This window comes from Somniosus microcephalus, chromosome 4, assembly GCF_052327205.1.
Source record: "Somniosus microcephalus isolate GS21.2 chromosome 4, FLI_Smic_1.0, whole genome shotgun sequence".
NCBI classification, from domain to species: Eukaryota; Metazoa; Chordata; class Chondrichthyes; order Squaliformes; family Somniosidae; genus Somniosus; species Somniosus microcephalus.
Window position 1 is genome coordinate 301,045,765 of NC_140990.1, and position 20,999 is coordinate 301,066,763.

The following is a 20,999-nucleotide window of genomic DNA, read 5'->3' on the forward strand; positions in this document are numbered from 1 at the left end:
AAAATCAGAGCAAGGCCATTCAGAAGAGAAGTTAGGAAACACTTCTTCACGCAAAGGGTGGTAGAAGTGTGGAACTCTCTCCCACAAAAAGCAGTAGATGCTAACTCAATTAATAATTTTAAATCTGAGAGAGAATGAATTTTGCTAGCCAAGGGTATTAGGGATACGGAGGCAAGGTGGGTAGATAGAGTTGGGATACAGATCAGCCATGATCTCTTAGTGGCAGAACAGGCTCAAGGGGCTAAATGGTCCTATGTTAGTTCTTTTAAAGAGTGCAATCTCCAAAATGGCTGAAGGCACCTTTAAAACTCGGCGGCCCATGTCCTAACTCGCACCAAGTCCCGTTCGCCCATCGCCCCTGTGCTCGCTGACCTACATTGGCTCCCGGTTAAGCAGCACCTCGATTTCAACATTCTCATCCTTGTTTTCAAATCCCTCCATGGCCTCGCCCCTTCCTATCTCTGTAATCTCCTTCAGCAGCACAACCACCGCACCCCCGCCCCACAGCCCCCCCGAGATATCGGTGCTCCTCTAATTCTGCCCTCTTGAGCATCCCTGATTATAAATCGCTCAACCTTTGGTGGCCGTGCCTTCTGTTGCCTAGGCCTTAAGCTCTGGAATTCCCTGCCTAAACCTCTCTGCCTCGCTACCTCTCTTTCCTCCTTTAAGACGCTCCTTAAAACCTACCTCTTTGACCAAGCTTTTGGTCACCTGCCCTAATATGGATTACACTGTGGATTGTGTCAAATTTTGTGTCTTAAAATACTCCTGTGCAGCACCTTGGGACGTTTTACTACGTTAAAGGCGCTATATAACAACACGTTGTTGTTGTAGTAATATAGCATCCATCATAAATGGGAGCTAAAGGACTTCAGGACATTCTTGGTGTAAAACATGGCAAATGGCCTCACCAGGTAACAAACATAAAAACACAGCATGGCAAATGGCCTCACCATGTGGCTAACATAAAAACACAATCTAGTTGCAGAATCGTAGTCTGTGTGTCAGACAAAACAAAGGCCCAAGGCCTTCTTGCCCAATTCTCTACCATCCTCGCTCGACTGGTGTCAGTCTTACTGGCATAGCCAACGAGACAGTTTGCCTTACAAGTTGTATCCAATAAGCCTTCATTATATCAGATAGATACATTTAAATAAGAACTGCATGGAAATTTAAATTTTATAAACAATTACAGGCATCAAACTTTTACAATGCCATCTGTTTGCAATTATGATGCCAGCTACAAAGACCATGAAAATATTTCAAAGTAATGACATCACAATTAAGCTAATACCTCAATGCCATATAACTTTAGTTCCTGTGTTACGTTGTCTCCACTATTCTCTGCACACCAATCAAATTAGTAAACTCAAAAATCAAATTTAAAAAAAGTATATACACGACAGGCTGTGTGTACAACTGTACAGAATAAATAACAAATTTCTGGGTATGAGCCTAAGCAGGTAGATCAATTTTAGGGACCCGCTGATCATAATTTCTCTGAATTCTCCTGCGACTTAAGATATCAAAATTACGTAATTACATTAGTTCTTTGTAACTTGCAGACAGCCATCCATTACCCTGCAAATACCAGATTTCCAGGTCTGCACCACTTTTTAACCTTTTTGCAGACAGTGTATATTAGGACTTGGTGCCTGGTGAATAGCTGTGGTACAATTCATGTTGGAATTTATACCAGAAGCCCAGTTACTCAGATTTGCATGGACTGCAGAGTGCACCTTCCTTTTCAGACTGTATGGGGCTGAAAGAGACTTGCGGAGGAAGTACCCTCGTCGGAGGAACGGCTAGGTACATGGGATACATTCCTCAAGAACCCGGACTGCTGTGAGAAACATGGCTGCTCTCTTTCAAGATAAGCTGCCGCTTATCCTTTTAAAAAAAAAATGTAATATGGGTATTTTATAATTACTTTCCTAATATCGAATTAACAAACACCAAACACTACCCAAGAAGAAATGAAACAAATCTATTTTAGTGCAGGTGGGGGATTCTTTATGTGGAATCCTTTCCCCCCCCCCCCGCCCCCGCCAATATTCTCCACTGAAAGCCCTGGATCTTTATTGGTTTACAGATCCATGCGCTCCTCGAGTAGTATCTTACTTTAGTGATCATTCTTCATGCCTGAGACAATGAGTGTCGGCTTAGCCGAGGCCAATCCTGCCTGCACACTTTCAGTACGATCACCGGGAACCCGAGACAATTTTCCCCTCCTAACCCAAGTAGGCCGACACCAGTTGTGGCCAAGATATGCTACTTCAGGACAAACCAGAAATCACACCGGAAATCTCCTGGTCTGTATGGCTTCGCACTACAGCAGACAGTGCCTTTAACTACTAAGCCTTTGGCTGAACTTTTCCCAATAGGGTAAGTTAATTCCATACCACAAGAACTGTTACTATTATAAACCTATCCCTGCCCATGAAAAAGGGAAAACACAGTCTACCCTATGAGCACAGACAACAGAAGCTATTGTCATCTTAATACGAAAATTGTATGTAATAAACACAATTATAATTTTGGATGTTAGTTGTACTTTGGTCTTCCTAGACATTTTAATTTGAATTTTAGTAGTTGCAATTAAGATCAAGGCCTAAAGAGAATTTGTTAGTTGGGGCTTTCAAATTAGCCAGCATAATGTTCAAAGGTCTTTAATGCCCAAAATTGAGGTCTTCAGAGGGATTTTCAAGTCGAGCAATAGAAGAGGTTGGAACTGCTTCCTGATGTCTGGAGCTCCAAAGGCAGCACATGACACCCACACTAACAGTCTCATGGTACACCTGTGGGAGTTGCACGCTGGGCTGATCAGCAATAACCCTGACCCAAATTACATCCTATCCAGTGATGATCCTCAATGGGGTTCACAGACCTAAAGGGATGGTTTAATTTTCATTTCAAACACGAGTGCCTTAAACGTCTGGCATGGTAACTTTTTTAGTCATACAAATCTTGAGGCGAATATTCATCTCTGATTCAATTGCTTCAATGTCAAATCTCTTTTACACAGATAACAACACTGAGAAAGCTAAATGAACTGATTAAAAAAAACACTCATTTTGGAAAGAAAACTCTCATTTTAACCGATGTCACCTTATATATGGAATGTTTCTGCAGGTGTAGATGAATGTCATTAGATAATAGAAAATATGCAAATGTACCACAATCTCAGTTTTGATATGTACAATCAAATGAATTCCATTACTGTACAGTAATGACTTAAGCAGCTTATAATTACTAAAACAAACTGGGCTAATAATACTTTACTGTTCACAGCGAGATAAATGAGCTCCTCTATACCGTTATCACAAATGCAGTTTAAATAGCATGCCGTGCTCACGAATGGAATAAGAAAGTGAGTTGAAAGTGAGCCTACATTATAATCTTTATTGTATTGATGGTGACAAATGATAGCCCATCAGAATGAGCATTTAATGTTTTTGTACCTATAAAAGGAAAAAATTGAATATTAATGTGGTCAATCATAATGTCATTTGCGAAACACAATATACTCGCTTCTCATTTTGGAAAAGTTGGTGCTTATTTTTGGGGGAGGGGCAATCATTTTTTTTGTGCATCAACAGTTTAATTCAGGTTTTGCATTAGCTATCAATCAGTGTCACAGTTGCGGCTGATCCCAAGTTCTTATTTGATTACAATATTACTACGCTGTCTGTGTTTAAAAAAATAAAAATAAAAATGAAAATTCCAGTGAGGCAAAATTAGACAGTAGCCAGAAATCTCTGCAATTTTTATTTTTTATTTTATTTTTTATTTTATTTTTTTATAAAACATCCTGCAACTCAGTTGTTTCCCTGACTATAGATCCAATAATAACACAGGAAGCAATTATTATCTTAAACTTACTAACAGTGCAAGCCATTTGATAACAGTTCTCATCACTAGTAAACTATATCATGTGGAGAAATAGCACAATTTTTCCAACATAACCAAATTTGAACAAGGGCCAAACACTCCTATATTCAATCATCAATGATGTCATTCTCTTTTCATGAATTTGGCACACTCAGTTATCAGTTTCTAAGAAAATGTTCTCCTAGGCCAATAGCAACTCCTCTCGGCTTATTTGCAATACTAGATTTCATATGACACACTGTAGGGCAGCACGGTGGCATAGCGGTTAGCACTGTTGCCTCACAGCGCCAGGGACCTGGGTTCGAATCCGGCCTCGGGTGACCGTCTGTGTGGAGTTTGCACATTCTCCCTGTGTTTGCGTGGGTTTCCTCCGGGTGCTCCGGTTTCCTCCCACAGTCCAAAGATGTGCAGGTTAGGTTGATTGGCTATGATAAAAATTGACCCTTAGTTCTAGGGGGATTAAATACGTGGGGTTACTGGGATATGTGTTGGGGTAGGGATTACGGGGATCGGGTGGGATATGTGTCGGTGCAGGCTCGATGGGCCGAAATGGCCTCTATCTGCACTGTGGGGTTTCTGTGAATTCTGTGAAGGGATAAGGTCATAGAGTCATAACGGCACAGGAGGCTGCCATTTGGCCCATCGAGTCCATGCCGGCTCTCTGTAGAGTAATCCAGTCAGTCCCATTCCCCCGCTCTATCCCCGTAGCCCTGCAAGTTTATTTCCCCCAAGCGCCTATCCATTCTCCCCTTGAAAACATTCAGAGTCTCCGCTTCCACCACTTCTGTCGGCAGCGAATTCCAGGTCCTCACCACTCGCTGCGTAAAAAAGTTCTTCCTCACATCCCTCCTGTATCTCTTGCCCAAAACCTTAAATCTGTGACCCCTAGTCCTTGTACCATCAACTAGTGGGAACAGCCTTTCCCCGTCTAGCCTATCCAAACCCGTCATAATCTTGTGCACCTCTATCAAATCACCCTCAACCTCCTTTGCTCTAATGAAAACAAATCCAGCTGTCCTTGTAGCGAAGATCCCCCATCCCCGGAACCATTCTGGTAAATCTCCTCTGCACCCTCTCAAGTGCCTTCACATCCTTCCTAAAGTGTGGTGACCAGAACGGGACGCAATACTCCAGTTGTGGCCTAAACAGCACTTTATAAAAGGTACTTCAGGCAACGCAAGAGTAGGTTGCAGCCGAAATAAATGTTCAGGGTTGTTCCTTATATACAAAAACTATATTTCCTAATACATTATATTTTTGTCCTGTGGTAAAAAGCTCTTCCAAATGACAACCTGAAAAGAAATGATTCCCCAAAGTACACTGCAGCTTTAAAAAGGGCTGTAGGCAGTTCCAGCGCTTCACTAATACCCTTACATGTTCATCAAACTTACTTGCGCTGGATGAGCTCTTGTTTTGGGCAGAGCAAACTACCACATATGAAAACAAGCACAGAAACACAAAGCCAAAAGAGATCACGGTACTCATGTTAGCTCTTTAGTGAACTTTAAATATCAGCTTGTTCCAGTTACTGACCTGGTAATGTCAGGAAACCTGATTGGAAAATACAGCACTTGGCACTTGGGTCTGATGAGCTTCTCAAGTTCTTTTGGTCGATGATCAGGAATTAGTTTCATGAAAGAGCCAATGGACATGAGGAACGATTCCATGTTAAATGCAGAATTGAATACCACCACATCAGCCACCAAGCTGAAAATGAAGAATTTAAACTGTAAATTTTTTTTTTTTTTTATTAAAGATCTTGCTCTTATGACTAGGCTCCTGACCCAATTTGTAATACAACATGTTATCTCGAGACAGTTCAAACCTTGATAAATGTTATTTGTTTGTCAAGATGCAAGTCGCTCATATTTACATCACCCTGTGGTTTGCACAAATACATATAAAGGCCTTTGACCCCGAAACTACACATGACTCTACTTTGAAGCCATAAACTTCCCAGATGCTTTGTTCAGACTGACTGCTGTAAGCAATCCAGTTGTGGTTTGGAGGCATTCTCAATGCATTTTAGCAGTGATCAGATGGACACTGAACTAGACAAAGAGTTCTGCTCTCATGTGCTGTTTTACCCAGACCAGTATTGTTACTGGAGATTGTGTCTACAGGCACAGCAGCCTTACAGTCTACTAAAATACAGATATCGTGGTATCTGTGCAACAGTCCTGTTCCACAGAGCCAATTTCTCAAATTTTTAACACCCCTCACTCATCTTATGTCTGAATAAAAAGAGATAGACACTGCCTTCATCAGCTGTTACTCGCTGATTAAACTTACAACTTACCAACTCTGTTGATGCAGAATCTCAGTAGAACTAAAATTGAATTGTTTCTATCTGTCCACTCATTGCAATTATTTTAGAATTTTTCTAAAAATCATACTTAGTTGTGTGTATTTGATTTGCACTTTATTCATACAATGCCACTCAGAATGATTAAACAAACAAGACAGCAATGCAGGTAGGATAGGTTGGTACTGTCAAGGGGCAGTATCTTCCAATCCAAACACAGGTTTGCGCTGGTGAAGAGAACTGGCGAGGCAATAATTGGTCTTTAACCTGCATTGAATTACATTGATTTTTCATGTAACTATTAGTTAAAAGATCCAAATTCACCACTAAATATGGGACCGCTTAATAAGTAAACCATTAGAAAGCATCATTAACCAACAAAAATAATAATGTTTTGCAACAGTTAATTTTGATGAAATCATGAGAGGAATTGTCCGAGAGGAGTTACTGAGCTGAATTAACATTGGTAGCAAAAGGAATACTTCAGCCTCAACACCGCATAGTAGACTCATGACTAAGGTCAGGACATGTGGAGTCAGGTGACAGGTAGCAGAATGGATAGCAAGCTGGCAACAAAACAGAAAATAGAGAGTAGGGGTTACTCAGACTGCAAAAAGGTAGGAAGTGGTGTTCCACAAGGATCGGTGCTGGGACCACTGCTACTCACCTTTACGTAAACAATTTGGACTCGGGATTGGAAGTACAATTACAAAATTTGGGGACATACCAAATTGGGGTATAGTTAATACAGAGGAGGACTGCGACAAATACAGGAAGACGTGAAGAGATCGCAAAGTCTCAGTTTGAAGAATGGACTCAGTCGAGAATATTTTTGTGGACTTTATGGGTATTTTCTGAGGGTGTTTTCCCTGTGGTGGGATCACTCTGTGCAGATACGTGGGGGACTGGTTTATTAAAACTCCAGAGAACGCATGGCAGTTGGCTGTGACAAAAGAACTGTCAAGTCATCCAGAATGTATGGGTTCGCCCGACAGTCCTGGAAAAAGGAAGGGGGCCATTGAACTTGAACTTATTAGAAAGCCACTCTAATATGCAAAAGCACTTCTCACCTCCATCTCAGAAGAGAAGCAGAACAATGAACCCACTAGCCTCAGCCAGCTGAAGAGGAGCCAGTTTTTCCCAACACAAAGACCGAAAGATATGTCCCAGACTTAGGGCCATTAATCCAATCACGGAATACTCATGGGTCAGATGATGACCCATCACTGATTAAGCACCGGAGTGCTTAGAAACAAAAGGATTTTAAAGATTGGCGGGATAAAGATAGAAATAATAACAGAAAATGCTGGAAATACTCAGCAGGCCAGGCAGCATCCATGGAGAGAGAAACAGGGTTAACGTTTCAGGTCTGGGACCCTTCATCACAACTGGAAAAAGCTGGAGATGTAACAGATTTTAAGCAGGTGCAGAGACAGGGGGGGGGAGGGGTTTAGGAGGGGAGGAAGGAATTGAAAGAACATGCTGTGAAAATGTTGCAGTATGATTTTGCCATTCCCATTTGCATGAAAAATGGGGGCAGGGATTATTATCTGAAATTGTTGAACTCCCATGTTGAGCCCGGCAGGCTGTAAAGTGCCCAATCGAAAGATGAGGGTGCTGTTCCTCGAGCTTACGTTGAGCTTCATTAGAACAATGTATTAGGCCGAGATCAGAGTGTCTCCTTTTCACTCTGGACGTCCAATCCCTCTACACCTCCATCCCCCCACCAGGACGGCCTTCGGACGCTCCGTTTCTTCCTTGAACAGAGGCCCAACCAGTCCCCATCCACCACCACCCTCCTCCTCCGCCTGGCTGAACTTGTTCTCACATTGAACAACTTCTCCTTTGACTCCACTCACTTCCTCCAAATTAAAGGTGTTGCTATGGGAACCCGCATGGGCCCTAGCTATGCCTGCCTGTTCATGGGATATGTGGAACATTCTTTGTTCCAGTCCTACTCAGGTCCCCTCCCTCACCTCTTTTTCCGGTACATTGATGACTGTATTGGTGCCGTTTCCTGCTCTCGCCCTGAACTAGAGAAGTTCATTCACTTTACTTCCAATTTCCACCCTTCCCTCACCTTCACATGGTCCATCTCCGACTCTTCCCTTCCCTTCCTTGACTTCTCCGTCTCCATTTCTGCCGATCGGCTTTTGACTAACATCCACTACAAGCCCACCGACTCCCACAGCTACCTGGACTACACTTCCTCCCACCCTGCTTCCTGTAAGGACTCTATTCCATTCTCCCAGTTTCTCCGTCTCCGCCGCGTCTGTTCTGACGATGCCACCTTCCACACCAGTGCTTTCGACATGTCTTCCTTTTTCCTCAACCGAGGATTCCCCTCTACTGTGGTTGACACGGCCCTTGACTGTGTCCGTTCCCGTTCTATTTCCCGCACTTCTGCTCTCGCCCCTTCCCCCCCCCTCCCAGAACCATGATAGGGTTCCCCTTGTCCTCACCTTTCACCCCAACAGCCTCCACATTCAACGGATCATCCTCCGCCATTTCCGTCACCGCCAACGTGATTCCACCACCAAACACATCTTCCCCTCGCCTCCCCTTTCAGCATTCCGAAGGGACTGCTCCCTCCGCGACACCCTGGTCCACTCCTCAATCACCCCCAAAAGCCCTTCTTCACCTGGCACCTTCCCGTGCAAGTGCAGGAGATGCAACACATGCCCTTTTACCTCCTCCCTTCCCACTGTCCGGGGCCCCAAACACCCCTTCCAGGTGAAACAGCGATTTACTTGTACTTCTTGCAATCTAGTATACTGTATTCGCTGCTCACGATGCGGTCTCCTCTACATTGGGGAGGCCAAACGCAGATTGGGCGACTGCTTTGCGGAACACCTCCGTTCAGTCCGTAAGGGTGACCCTGAGCTTCCGGTCACCTGTCACTTTAATTCTCCGCTTCACTCCCACTCTGATCTCTCTGTCCTCGGCCTAATACATTGTTCTAATGAAACTCAACGTAAGCTCGAGGAACAGCACCTCATCTTTCGATTGGGCACTTTACAGCCTGCCGGGCTCAACATGGGAGTTCAACAATTTCAGATAATAATCCCTGTCCCCATTTTTCATGCAGTATGATTTTGCCATTCCCATTTGCAACATTTTCACAGCATGTTCTTTCAATTCCTTCCTCCCCTCCTAAACCCCTCCCCCCCTGTCTCTGCACCTGCTTAAAATCTGTTACATTTCCAGCTTTTTTCCAGTTCTGATGAAGGTTCCCAGACCTGAAACGTTAACCCTGTTTCTCTCTCCACGGATGCTGCCTGGCCTGCCGAGTATTTCCAGCATTTTCTGTTGTTATTTCAGATTTCCAGCATCCGCAGTATTTTGCTATCCTATAAAGATAGATTCTTTTCCACCATTCTTTCTCTATCTCTCGCTCCACCAAGATCGACCTAACAAGAAGTACCAGAGGAAGAAGCCGCTGAGCGAAGCGATCGAGACCGTCCGGGTGTGGTGGTAAGCATAGTCTCGAGTATCCCAAGCCGGTAACCAGATATCCCAGGCAAGCTGGGTGAGGTGCAAGGGGCTCAGGGTTTTTCTCAGAAGTGAAGCTTTTGGGTTATTCTGGGGTGGGAGCTTCGTTTGGTTCAGCCAGGCGAAGGGGCTTATGCGACTGGGTAATTCGTTGGTACGGGTGGAATTAGAGTCCACCATTGCAACAAGGGAATTACTGCATGTTATAGTCCCCAGTTGTGTACTATATGTATGCTGTTTGTAACCTGGATTTTATTCTCCACAGGGATAGTGATTTTGTTTAGTAGTGCATGTTTTAGCCAGTGTATGTTAGACCAAATAAATATAAGTTTGATTTTTCACCGAAGCATTCCTGTCCGTGACTTATTTCATTTACACTCTGAATAATAATTCCCGGGTATAGAACTTTCGTAAGGCGGGGGTGATTCGAACCGTCCGTCTAGCAATTGGGCTAGGATCAAAAACCACTTACAACGTTAATAAGCATGGGCGCGTAATTGGCAAATGAACATCAATATAGATAAGTGTGAGGTGGTACATTCTGGTAGGAAGAATAAGGAGGCCACATACTCCTTGGAAAATAAGTATCTAAATTGGATAGATGAGCAGAGAGATTGGGGAAGGTACAGATACACAAATCACAAAGTTGCAACGCAGGTTAGTAAGGCCATAAAAAAAGCAAACCAAGCACTGAGGTTCATTTCTAGAGGGATAGAATTGAAAAGCAGAGAAGTTATGTTAAACTTATATAGAACCTTGGTTAGACCACACTTGGTATACTGTGCACAGTTCTGGTCTCCATATTATAAAAAGGATATAGAGTACTGGAGAAGATGCAAAAAAGATTTACTAGAATGATACCAGAACGGAGAGGTTATACCTATCAGGAAAGATTGAACAGGCTGGGGCTCTTTTTTCTAGGTCTTTAAGATTGTGAAAGGGTTTGATAGGATAGACGTCGAGGTGATGTTTCCACTTGCGGGGAAGACCAGAAAACTAGGGGCCATAAACATAAGATAGTCAACTAATAAATCCAATAGGGAATTCAGGAGAAACTTCTTTACCCAGAGAGTGGTGAGAATGTGGAACTCACTATCATAAAGAGTAGTTGAGGCGACTAGCATAGATACATTTAAGGGGAAGCTAGTTAAACACACGAGGGAGAAAGAAATAGAAGGATGTGTTGATGGGGTTAGATGAAGAAATGTGGGAGGAGGCTTGTGTGGAGCATAAACACCGGCATCGACCGGTTTCTGTGTTGTAAATACTGTGTAATTCTATGTAATACATTAATTCACCTCCCCAAAACTACACTCAAACTCCCCCAAAACATTTTTCCTATCATTAAACATGCAATAAGTAGTCCACTGATGAGTTTTTCCTTTGAGTCGCTGAGCCAGCAAACCAGGAAGGTCCTGGGTTAAATCACCAGTCTGCACTGAGTTAGCTGATCTAAGCCAGGGTAGTTGTAGGACACGACAAGTGTCCCAGGTTAGGGAGAGGAGAACAGCTGGTGTTCCACTCCTCATCTCCTGTAAGTATGCATATATAGCATGCCTACAATCACCGTCAAAGCTCACACATGAATAATGGGCACTTGGGCAAGGTTCCTGTGGTAACCATACCCCTGCAAAAAATCAATGTCTCGAAGGGCAGAAAAAATTTAACAGAAAGTAAATATTTTATGAGACGGCAAAATGTTACAGAAGCTTTTTAAATTGAAGAACCTATAAGCAAGACACCGTCACATTGAAAAAAAGTAAAGGATAAAGTGGTTAGGCGATACCACGCTTGGGTTTTGAAAGTGTGAAGATTATACAAGGAAAGACTGAGGGAGGCAAGGACATCCACACTTTTGAGGTCGTGGGAAACAGCAAGTCAGAATAGGATGCTGCAACGTGGCTTGACTTTAACACTGAAGATACATGGGGAGAAAGAACATATAGATTGCAGAAACCCATTACCTCTGCGCTATGTATGTAACTGAGCCTGTACCTGTAGAGGCAATCTCAACGTTCCATGATGGTGAGGAAAAAGGCCCAGTCAGGGCACAAGCCCATGCCTGAATTTCCCCCAAGGCCTGCACCTGGAATTCCACAGGTACCATGCAAATAGCCCAGGGGAGGAAAAAATAATTAGCAGCTTCCTCAGGTGCACTCTGTCCAAAGGCAGAAACCTACCCTCATATCTGCAATAGAGGAGGAAGAGAGCAGGTTCAGGCCAGCACTGTGTTGATAAAACAGAGGCAGGGCTTAAAGTCTAGAAGTCAGTAAGAGAGGGATCACATATCAGGTGACTAGATTTTTCTTGCATCCTGTCCAGCAGTGCTAGAGGGGTGTCAGAAGAGCTTCCCCAGATACAAGGATAGCATACCAGACGTGGGACTTTATAGAGCATTAAGAGGCATTGAGGGGAAAATAAGGAAACCACATTTCATGGAGGCAGATTCAGCAGTGGACGAGAGGAGTCTCATTTGTGGTTAAGGGCAGAGTGTGACAGTGAGTACAATAATAGATAAAGACTATTAGGGTACAACTGTTAAAAGGTAAGAGGAGGTAGCTAGTGGCTAGAGTCACGAGACACAGGAAAAAAAAATTGCAAATTAAAAAAAATAGAAAAACAGGATTCTGACTGACCACTGAAGGCATGGAAAAGATCAAGTTGTAGTGATTCAGACATTGCACTGAGAATACAGACTATCTGCCCTGAGGACTGAAGGAAATTAATAAATGTAGAGTGGAATCATCAGCTAAATTGTGGAATGGGTCAAAAATGAGTAAATCAGGTCACTGATATGAAGAAAGAACAAAATGAGAACAAGAACCTAGTCATGGGGAACCCCTGCATTAATGCTAAATCTTTGTAATGTTGTGATTTTTTTTAAACGGAGGTACTTGATAGCAACCCTCTCCTTGCCCCATCACTCCATGATTTTTCAATCTGGTTTCTCCTAGTTCCCACAGTGTACGTTGAGCATAGCGTGGCTTCACTCAATGTCCACAAAGCTATACTGCACTCTCCTTAAGAAGCTGGACTGTGACAATGAAAAACACAGGGAATAAAAGAAAAGATGGAATAAAGATTTTAATATAGACTTCCTTTCTTTTACCTTTCATTTCTTTTTAATCACAGCTGGTAAGGAGATTATGTCAGCAGGTATATATTGCTACTTGACAGATTTTTTGGTATTGGGAGCCAGAGTTCCAAGTTCCTTTGCTATATAATATAATTGAATCCTGAAAAATGCAAAGTTAGTTTGCCAAGCAGCCTTATGCCAGGACCAGGGTTTCTCTAAACTGCAGGTGAAAGAAATGAATTTTCAAACCCTTATACTGTACCACAGGCCATTTCAATACTATTCACTCTTAATAAAAGTAGAAAACAAGCATACATGAGGGAGAAGGGAATAATGGGATATGGGAGCAGGGTGGGAAGAGGTCATTAGAGTGGGAGGAGGCTTGTGTGGACTTTCAACACTGGCATAGACCAGTTGGTCCAAATGGCCAGGTTCTGTAGATTCTATATAAACAACAACTTTTAGAAAAAAAATTGTTAGCTTCCCTGCGGTTTTAATTTGCTTTTAGTGCACAGATTGTAGGTTAAATGAGATTTACAGGTTGAATTTCCTCCCTTTGCGTGACTGGGAGGGAGGGCACACCCACCTCACCTCATTTGCTTATGATGGCCTTGCTTGAGCCTGCACAAAGCACAAGCAGTCCTCAGACCCCCTTCAATCTTGGGAAACCCCAGAATTCCCCAGGCAAGGCAAACTGGCGTCACGGGTCTCTTCCACCTTTTTTCCGGCACTCCACCTGGTCTGATCTGAATCCACATGCATTTCCTGGACCCGCCTGTATTTTCTGGTTCAGATCATTTAAATAGGTCACACACTCCCCCAAACACAGCCGCCAAAAACCTTTAGCTCCGGGAACAGCATCTGGTATCTGAAAGGCAAAAAGGTGCTTACCTTCATCCAACTTATTTATCTTGCTGGCTGCCCCTTCACAGATCCTCTGATCTAAGTGGACCTGAGCACAGTGCCAAGGCCCAGTTGGCATTGCAAAGAATGAGCATGTCTCCAGCATTGTCAGAGAAAAATGAAGCAGGAGGCACCATGAAGGCCCGACACCTCATTAGTATTGGATGGTCTTGTTTCCAGGCACAAACACTCCATCTCCTACTGCCCCTTCAGCCAGTTTGCTACAACACCATCTCCTAGCTTGGTCTTTGATCTCACACATGGGCATTAGGGAGGGTCACAGACCTGAAACGTTAACTCTGTTTCTCTCTCCACAGATGCTGCCTGACCTGCTGAGTGTTTCCAGCATTTTCTGTTGTTATTTCAGATTTCCAGCATCTGCAGTATTTTGCTATTGTATGCGGGCATTAGGAAGCCCTTCTGCCACATGTCAAGGAGATTTGAATCATAAAGGGCAAATGTTTGGACACAATGTTTATAACCTGCATTGGGAGTTTATGGTCATTGAAAAAAGGCAAGACAGACAAAAATGCCCTTCACCCATTTTCAACGCGGTCCCAAAGATCAGAAGAGTTCTGAAAGACTATTTCCTTTGGGGAGTCAATAATGAGTTGTGATCAATTTAAAATGGCCACTAAGTGAGGAAAGAGATGAGGAGACATTTTATGATTGAGGCAGTGGCCATTGTATTTTTCCTTAATAGGAAAATTGGATAAATATTTGAAGCAGAGGAAGACACAGGGTTATGGGGAGAGAGTGGAGCAGTGGGATTCATTTTGGATTGCACTAGCAAAGACCCACATAGACATGGTGGGCCAAATGACCTCCTTCTGTGCTATAAACTTTAATGATTCTATGGTATTATTAAACAAAGAATTAGCATTAAAAACAAAAGCATTACCTCCAACCATAAGCTAAAAAGCCTTATGCTGTCTTGATTGATAAATTCCTGCTACTAAGTCTTACCTGCACCTCAAGAAATAGTTCAGAGTTATACTCGATCTTATTGTCATCCACTTGCCAGCAGGGTCATTGGGCAGCAATCAGCAGGAGGAACCTTGAGGCAGTGAGGCCAACTGAAGTATCCCACATGTTTATTGTGGTCAAAGTCAAACAAACTCAGCACAGAGCAGGAATTGATCAGGCTCGGTACTTCACCATGCTCGGCCTTTACCCACAAGTCCATTGTTGAAACCTATAGCTTTTAATGCCATTTGCTTGAGATTTCTATGCTGAAAAAAGTGATGGGTATTCCAGAGGATGGGGGTGGGTGGATAACTTCCACAGTTCAAAGAGGGAATTGCTTCTGTTTTTGTTTAATACGAGGGAAGAGTTTTAAAATGGCTAACAGGTTGTGAATTAGTGGAATCGGCCTGCTGTGTCGGATACGTGTTGCGGATGTACCACAAACAAGTTTGGAAATTGAAATCAAGCACGGTGTTTATTTTGCAGGGCTATCGGCCTAGCTTCTACCTCCGTGTGACCACCTGAAGATGGGATGTGCCCAAAACGTGTTAGGTTTTAAAATTTGAAGAGGAGAAATGGTACAACAACCATGTCAAAGTCAGAGCTGCACAGTAAACACAGTTAGACACCAGTAATGTTTCTGGTTTGATGCTTGTTTTGTGATGAGTGAGCTTTTTTGGGCCAGGGCTGTGTTAATGGGCTAAAATTGGCCTCAGTACCAATTGTGCTCGGGAGGAAGGGGAGAAATCAGCTAGGCGTTCCTGCTCCCGACTGCTATTCAGTGACCCCTGCTGGAATCTGCCTGTATAAATGCTGTGCGAGGAGAGGATTGGCTTGGGCTGTGAGGCCCCCATTGTCAAGCAGCCTGCTGACAGCCACGGTCTAAACTAGCACATGTAGGACGGTCACTTGGGCAGAGTACCGGAACGCAGCCAGCACCCAAAGCACCCTATCCCAGCATGAGTCAGCACCTTCAGGACAGGAAAAGAGAGATGAACAGAAAAGCAGAGCAACGAATAAAACACATTGAGCCAGCAAAGGATATTAAACATGCAAAAAAAACACCCATCACTGTAACACACACTGCTCTGGTCAAACCAGCTGCCGGGATGTCAAAATATTTGAAAATAATGTATATTTTAAACAGTTCCCATCACTACAGTAGTAGCTGAGAGGTAAACTAATTGAAAAGAACTTCAGTTAATCATAATACTTGTGGAAAAAAGGGTCCAAAAAGTATGATTGAATGACAGTAGTGGAGAAACTAAGGATGAATGGTGAAAAGTAGCTTGGGAATTCATTTCCAGCATTCCAAACATAATCCTAAATGAGCTGTGATTATGGTCAGAGAGAAAGGCAGGTTTTTTTTTCTACACAGATTGCATAATATATACTAAAAAATGAAACTGGGGTCATCAAAGGTGATCACAACCAACTCAAAGCGGGGTGGTGCAGGTAAATTACGCAGAGGTTTGCAAAATCCAGGGTTCCAGTCGGAAATGATTAGGCTGAAATGTTTTTTTTGCTGTGCTGAACCTGAGAAAGTACAGAGATGAGCCAGCATTTATCACACTGTGCCACTGCCCTGCTGTGGAAGTTTAACAGAAAGTGGCAGCTGCACCCATAATCCCTCCACAAACGAACTCAAAGTAGCAGAGACACGATGCAAAAACAATGAACACATTCAGTTTTCTGACTTAATCCGTGCAGCGGGGAAGCACGGCCCATATACCAGAGCAGTTACAATGTTATCAGCTTTGCAGGGTACAAAACCGAAAGCTTCAAACGATCGTGCACAGGAATACAGAATGACTCCAGAAAACTACTGGAATTGATGGGGCTGTTGGGGAGGCGGTGGGAGTGAGAAGAATCTAATAAAAAGTAAAAATATTAACACTTCATTTCAATAAAAAAAAAATCAACTCGCGCTTGAGCATGAGTGCCCGCTTCCGTTAATTAGGCTGGAAAATTGGATTGCAGCAGACTTCCTCAACTGCTCTCTTTTTACTGAGCCACTTCCCAGACTTTACCTTGTCTTCCCCAAGTTGGAGCGGCAAAATGGTCAAGCCTAGGAGATTTCAGTCGCTAACTAGCCTGGGGTGACTTGCCTCCCAGTTCTGGTGAGCTGAAGAACAGAAACAATCCCACAGCAGGTCCCAAGTAACACCAGTGCGCTTTCCCCTACTTTTCTGCTGTACCTGTCCATCTGTTGCAGCTCCTCTGTATTACACCGACTGCCTCCTCCACCTCCTCCTTACCAAAAGATGCATTTCATTCTTTTTAGGGATTATTTTTCTCAGCCTAACGTTCAAGTAGACGTTTCTGAGGAGGAAAATCTTGATCTTGGTAAGTTTGATCCCACCTCCCACCCGCCCCCGCAACTTTTCAAAACACTGTAGCTCATATCCTATTCTGCACTAATTGCCATTCTTCCAGAGCCCCCACTTTCCTACATTGGCTCCTGTCTCTCAATGCATTAAATTTAAAATTCAAAACCATCTAGAACCTTATCCACTCCGTCCCTCTGCAGCCTCTTCCAGCCTCATTTCCCCTCCCGCACGCTATGGTCTCCAACTCTGCCTGTTGTACTCACCATCACCCCCAACCCCCGCCCCGACTTCCGTGGCCCATCTTGTCCTTTCTTTCTGGATTTCCCTCCCTAAACCAATCCACCTCACCATTGCTCTTCTCCACCGTTAAAATCCTTCTCCATTTTCAGCCAACCTTTCAGCAACCTCTTCTAACTTTTCCGTCTTGGCTTAGCATCTTGTCCTTTATCCCTTATATTTACTGAATGTTATCCTGGCTCCAAGGTTTAGATTATGAGGTGAGATTACATAAGCTAGGCTTGTATTCCCTGGAACATAGGAGGCTAGGGGGCAATTAGATTGAGGTTTTTAGGATTTTGAAAGAAATTGATAGGGTAGCTGGAGATGAACCTTTTCAGCTGGTGGGAGAGTCCAGGACAAGAGAACATAACCTTAAAATCAGAGCCAGGCCATTCAGGGGAGTTCGGAACCACTTCTTCATACAAAGGGTGATAGAAGAGTGGAACTCTCTCCCACAAAAGCTCAATTAATCATTTTAAATCTGAGAGTTAGATAGATTTTTGCTAACCAAGGGTGTTAAGGGATATTGAGCCAAGGCAGGTAGATGGAGTTAGGATAAGGATCAGCCATGATCTCACTGAATGGCAGAACAGGCTCAAGGAGCTGAATAGCCTACTCCTATGTTCCCCCACTTCACCACCACCACCACCTTGCAAAATCTTTTTCTATTAAAGGTGCCCAATAAATGCACAATGTACCACAACCTAAGCTACTTAGCCAAGTCTTACTTGTTCAAGTTAATATTTTCAGGGCAGAAACGTTTCATTACTGCATAACAGTAAAAGTGCAATCTTTTTTGTTTCAGGGTCTTGTATTATAGATGTTTAGGATATGCAAAAATCTTTCACCAATACAATGTTTCCAATGTGGTCCTTGCATCCTCCTTACAGTCTCCCACATAATATGGCCTGCAATTATTCCACTATAGAATTTCACCATATCCAACATTAAGATACAGATGAAATAGGTTAAAAACCACACACACACTTATATCACCAGTGTCATATTTTCATAATTAGATTGTGTCTGTTATACAGTAAATACTTAAATATACAAAATATTATTTTTCCCCCCCAAAACTGATCCATTCAGCAAGTGGGCTGAACTGGTATACACTGTTGCCAGTTTTAACCAATAATCCCACACTACAGGGAGAATGGGTCAATTCTTTAACCAAAGCAAATAGCTAATCTCTTCCACACCTTAAGACTTCTAACATTAACAGAACTGAATGTGAAGGCAGTTTTACCTTTTCTAGTTTTTGCACAAATGTATTTTGACATACCTGATAACCTTGTAGTGGGTTATTAGTATATTATATGCGCACACATCCTGTTATGAATAGCATAACAACATTGAGGCAAGGAAAACACCATAGCAATCATACTGTTCTTCATAAAGATTTACTCCAGAATTAGAATGTAAATGGCTCTACTGGAATGGACTGTTATTTTGAGACTATGAGTAACTAACACTTTGTATTATCAGGAGTGCATGGTCTATCATATTATTACAAGCTTGTCAATAGGTTTGGAAGCCAGCTCATTAAGGGAAAGGTTAACGGGTAACAACATCAACAAAAATGACGACATGCAAGCTCACCTACCATGAAATCACTTGGTTGTATCCATACTGGAAGTCTCTTTCCTGGCTTTTCCGGACAGGATATACCAACTGGTTCTCATGAAAGTATAGGACCTTTTTCAATTTGGCAAGGTCAGGTCGGAGGGCAACCAGTTCAGCCAGGTTAAGGACTGAGCTTGTGAACAGGACCCTATAAAACAAGGACAGCAGTGTTTGCAAATATTGAGCATGTTCCATAAGATATCCATCACTCCCTTCCCCCACACCAAAGCAGAGAGAAAAAAAAACCCTACAGGGACACATCAGAAGCCGAGCATTAATAACATGTAGCTGCACTGAAAGTTTTGATCTTTTAAGGCAACTGCTATGAACTCCAACTAAAGAGAGTTGGCGTTGTATTGGTCTTTTGAGCTCTGTTACTGTGAGCTGCAGCATTAAAAAGGAGACAAGATGGATTTTATTGAAAGAGGCAAGAAAAGCGATATCTGAAGGACAAATGGAACAAAGATAAGATTGAATGGGGAATACTTGGATTGCTGGACTCATTAAAATTTCCTATTTCTTGTAGGATCTTGCTGTTGAACGACCACAATATTTTTTTTATGAGTGAAATGGATATCCAAAAAAATGTTTCTTTTGGCAAACTGTACTGCAAACTGCTGACTAATGACTCCAGTGTCCCCCAAGAAATTTATTTGGCCACAGTGATTTTGAAAGTTAACTGGAGTCAATTAATCTTCAACCTCTGGAAATACCAACAGTTAATCAAGAAAAATAATAAATACAAGATTCTCTCATTTAAAAAAAAAATCTAACTGTTAAGACATTTTCAGCACAGATACTAAAATGACTACAAAGAAATGGGAGTGTTGAAAACAAACTTTACATATTGGCTCTCCTTGCAGTAATGTGGGAAATCCAGTATGATACCAATTGCTCACAGCTCTGTCTTCAACATTTTCAAGGTGCACCACATGCTCACACCAGTGCCGCAACTGTTATCCAATGAAATATTACAAAAGCAATTAAATGCCCTTAAACAATTCTAAAACATACAAAACTTCTATTAAAAAAGCCCTCAAAAATAAGTACCACTCTTTCAAAAGTGACTGTCAAAACCACCACCAATAATTAATCGTAAAACTGTGTACACTGTACAGGACGCCATGCAACTATGGGCATGGCAAAATCATATGCCTCTTGATGCCATACATGAAAGTAAGGCAAGTTTTCATGTCATTAAACTTTCTCCATCCAAACATTTTTTAAACCAAAATGACTGACCATTTCTATCAATGGAACATCAGATGAGTCCTGGTGTAATACCACATTCATAGAACCAGTTGGATGTAGTGCAACAGTGACTTCATATTCTTGTACAGGAAACTCTCGATTTACCGGCACCTAAATAACCAGAAATCTCTGTTAACCGGCAAAATTCAGGAGTAGGTTCAGGTAAGTTTTACTTCACATTAGTGGCCATTCCTGGATCTGTGGCCGTGTAACCGGGGTTCCTGCACCTGTTGCTGTACAACAGGGACGCCTGGATCTGTGGCCGTGTACGGGGCTCTCATACCTTTTAATATACCTCTCTGTAATCCGGACTTTTGGATAAACCAGCATCACGCCAGTCCCGTCGGTGCCGGATAAAAAAAGTGTTTCCTGTATTGTGTAGTCAGGTTTTTCCCACCATAGCTGCTCAGACACTAAACCATCAGGGGCTCAGCACAAACCATATATTGATGCATTTACCAAGTAAACCATCGAGAATCAGGACAGGTAACACATTATTTTGTTTACCCATTGAACCTGCAGAGGAAGATCCACTAATAAAAAGGACAACTTCTATTGAATTTGAGAGCCTTGCTGATTTAGTAAGTCTTGCACCTGTGAGCTGACAGTTGCTTAATTAGATATGCTAACATTTTATTGCAACATTAGGGTATCAAGTGTAACAATTTCTGATCCTCCATTTATGACCAGGACATGTCTCTTTTGATCTGTAACCTTAATTCCATATGTCCCTTCGCATGCACTATTTGGCCACTGTTCCGGACCCGAAGCCATTACTTCTACCTGCCTTTTTTACTTCTTGGTACCTCTTCTCTCCCATCCCTTCGCCTTCCTGTCATCCGGACTTGTCACCTTCCATTTCTCCCCTCTTGGGTACTTT

General features: G+C 42.7%; 1 protein-coding gene across 10 annotated transcripts in view; it reads right to left on the minus strand.

Annotated features, from left to right (window-relative positions):
* The window catches only part of qtman (queuosine-tRNA mannosyltransferase), a 350,659-nt gene that overhangs the window by 212,828 nt on the left and 116,832 nt on the right, over nt 1-20,999 (minus strand). For all 10 annotated transcript variants that reach the window (XR_015078210.1, XM_085986662.1, XM_085986668.1 and 7 more), the window contains exons 3-4: nt 18,849-19,016; nt 5,425-5,598 (exon numbers count right to left, since the gene is read on the minus strand). Coding sequence is in view for 9 of the 10 variants with exons in the window: in XM_085986662.1 (XP_085842788.1) it covers nt 5,425-5,598; nt 18,849-19,016 (342 nt within the window). In the remaining variant the exon portion in view is untranslated. The remainder of the gene's footprint in view (nt 1-5,424; nt 5,599-18,848; nt 19,017-20,999) is intronic.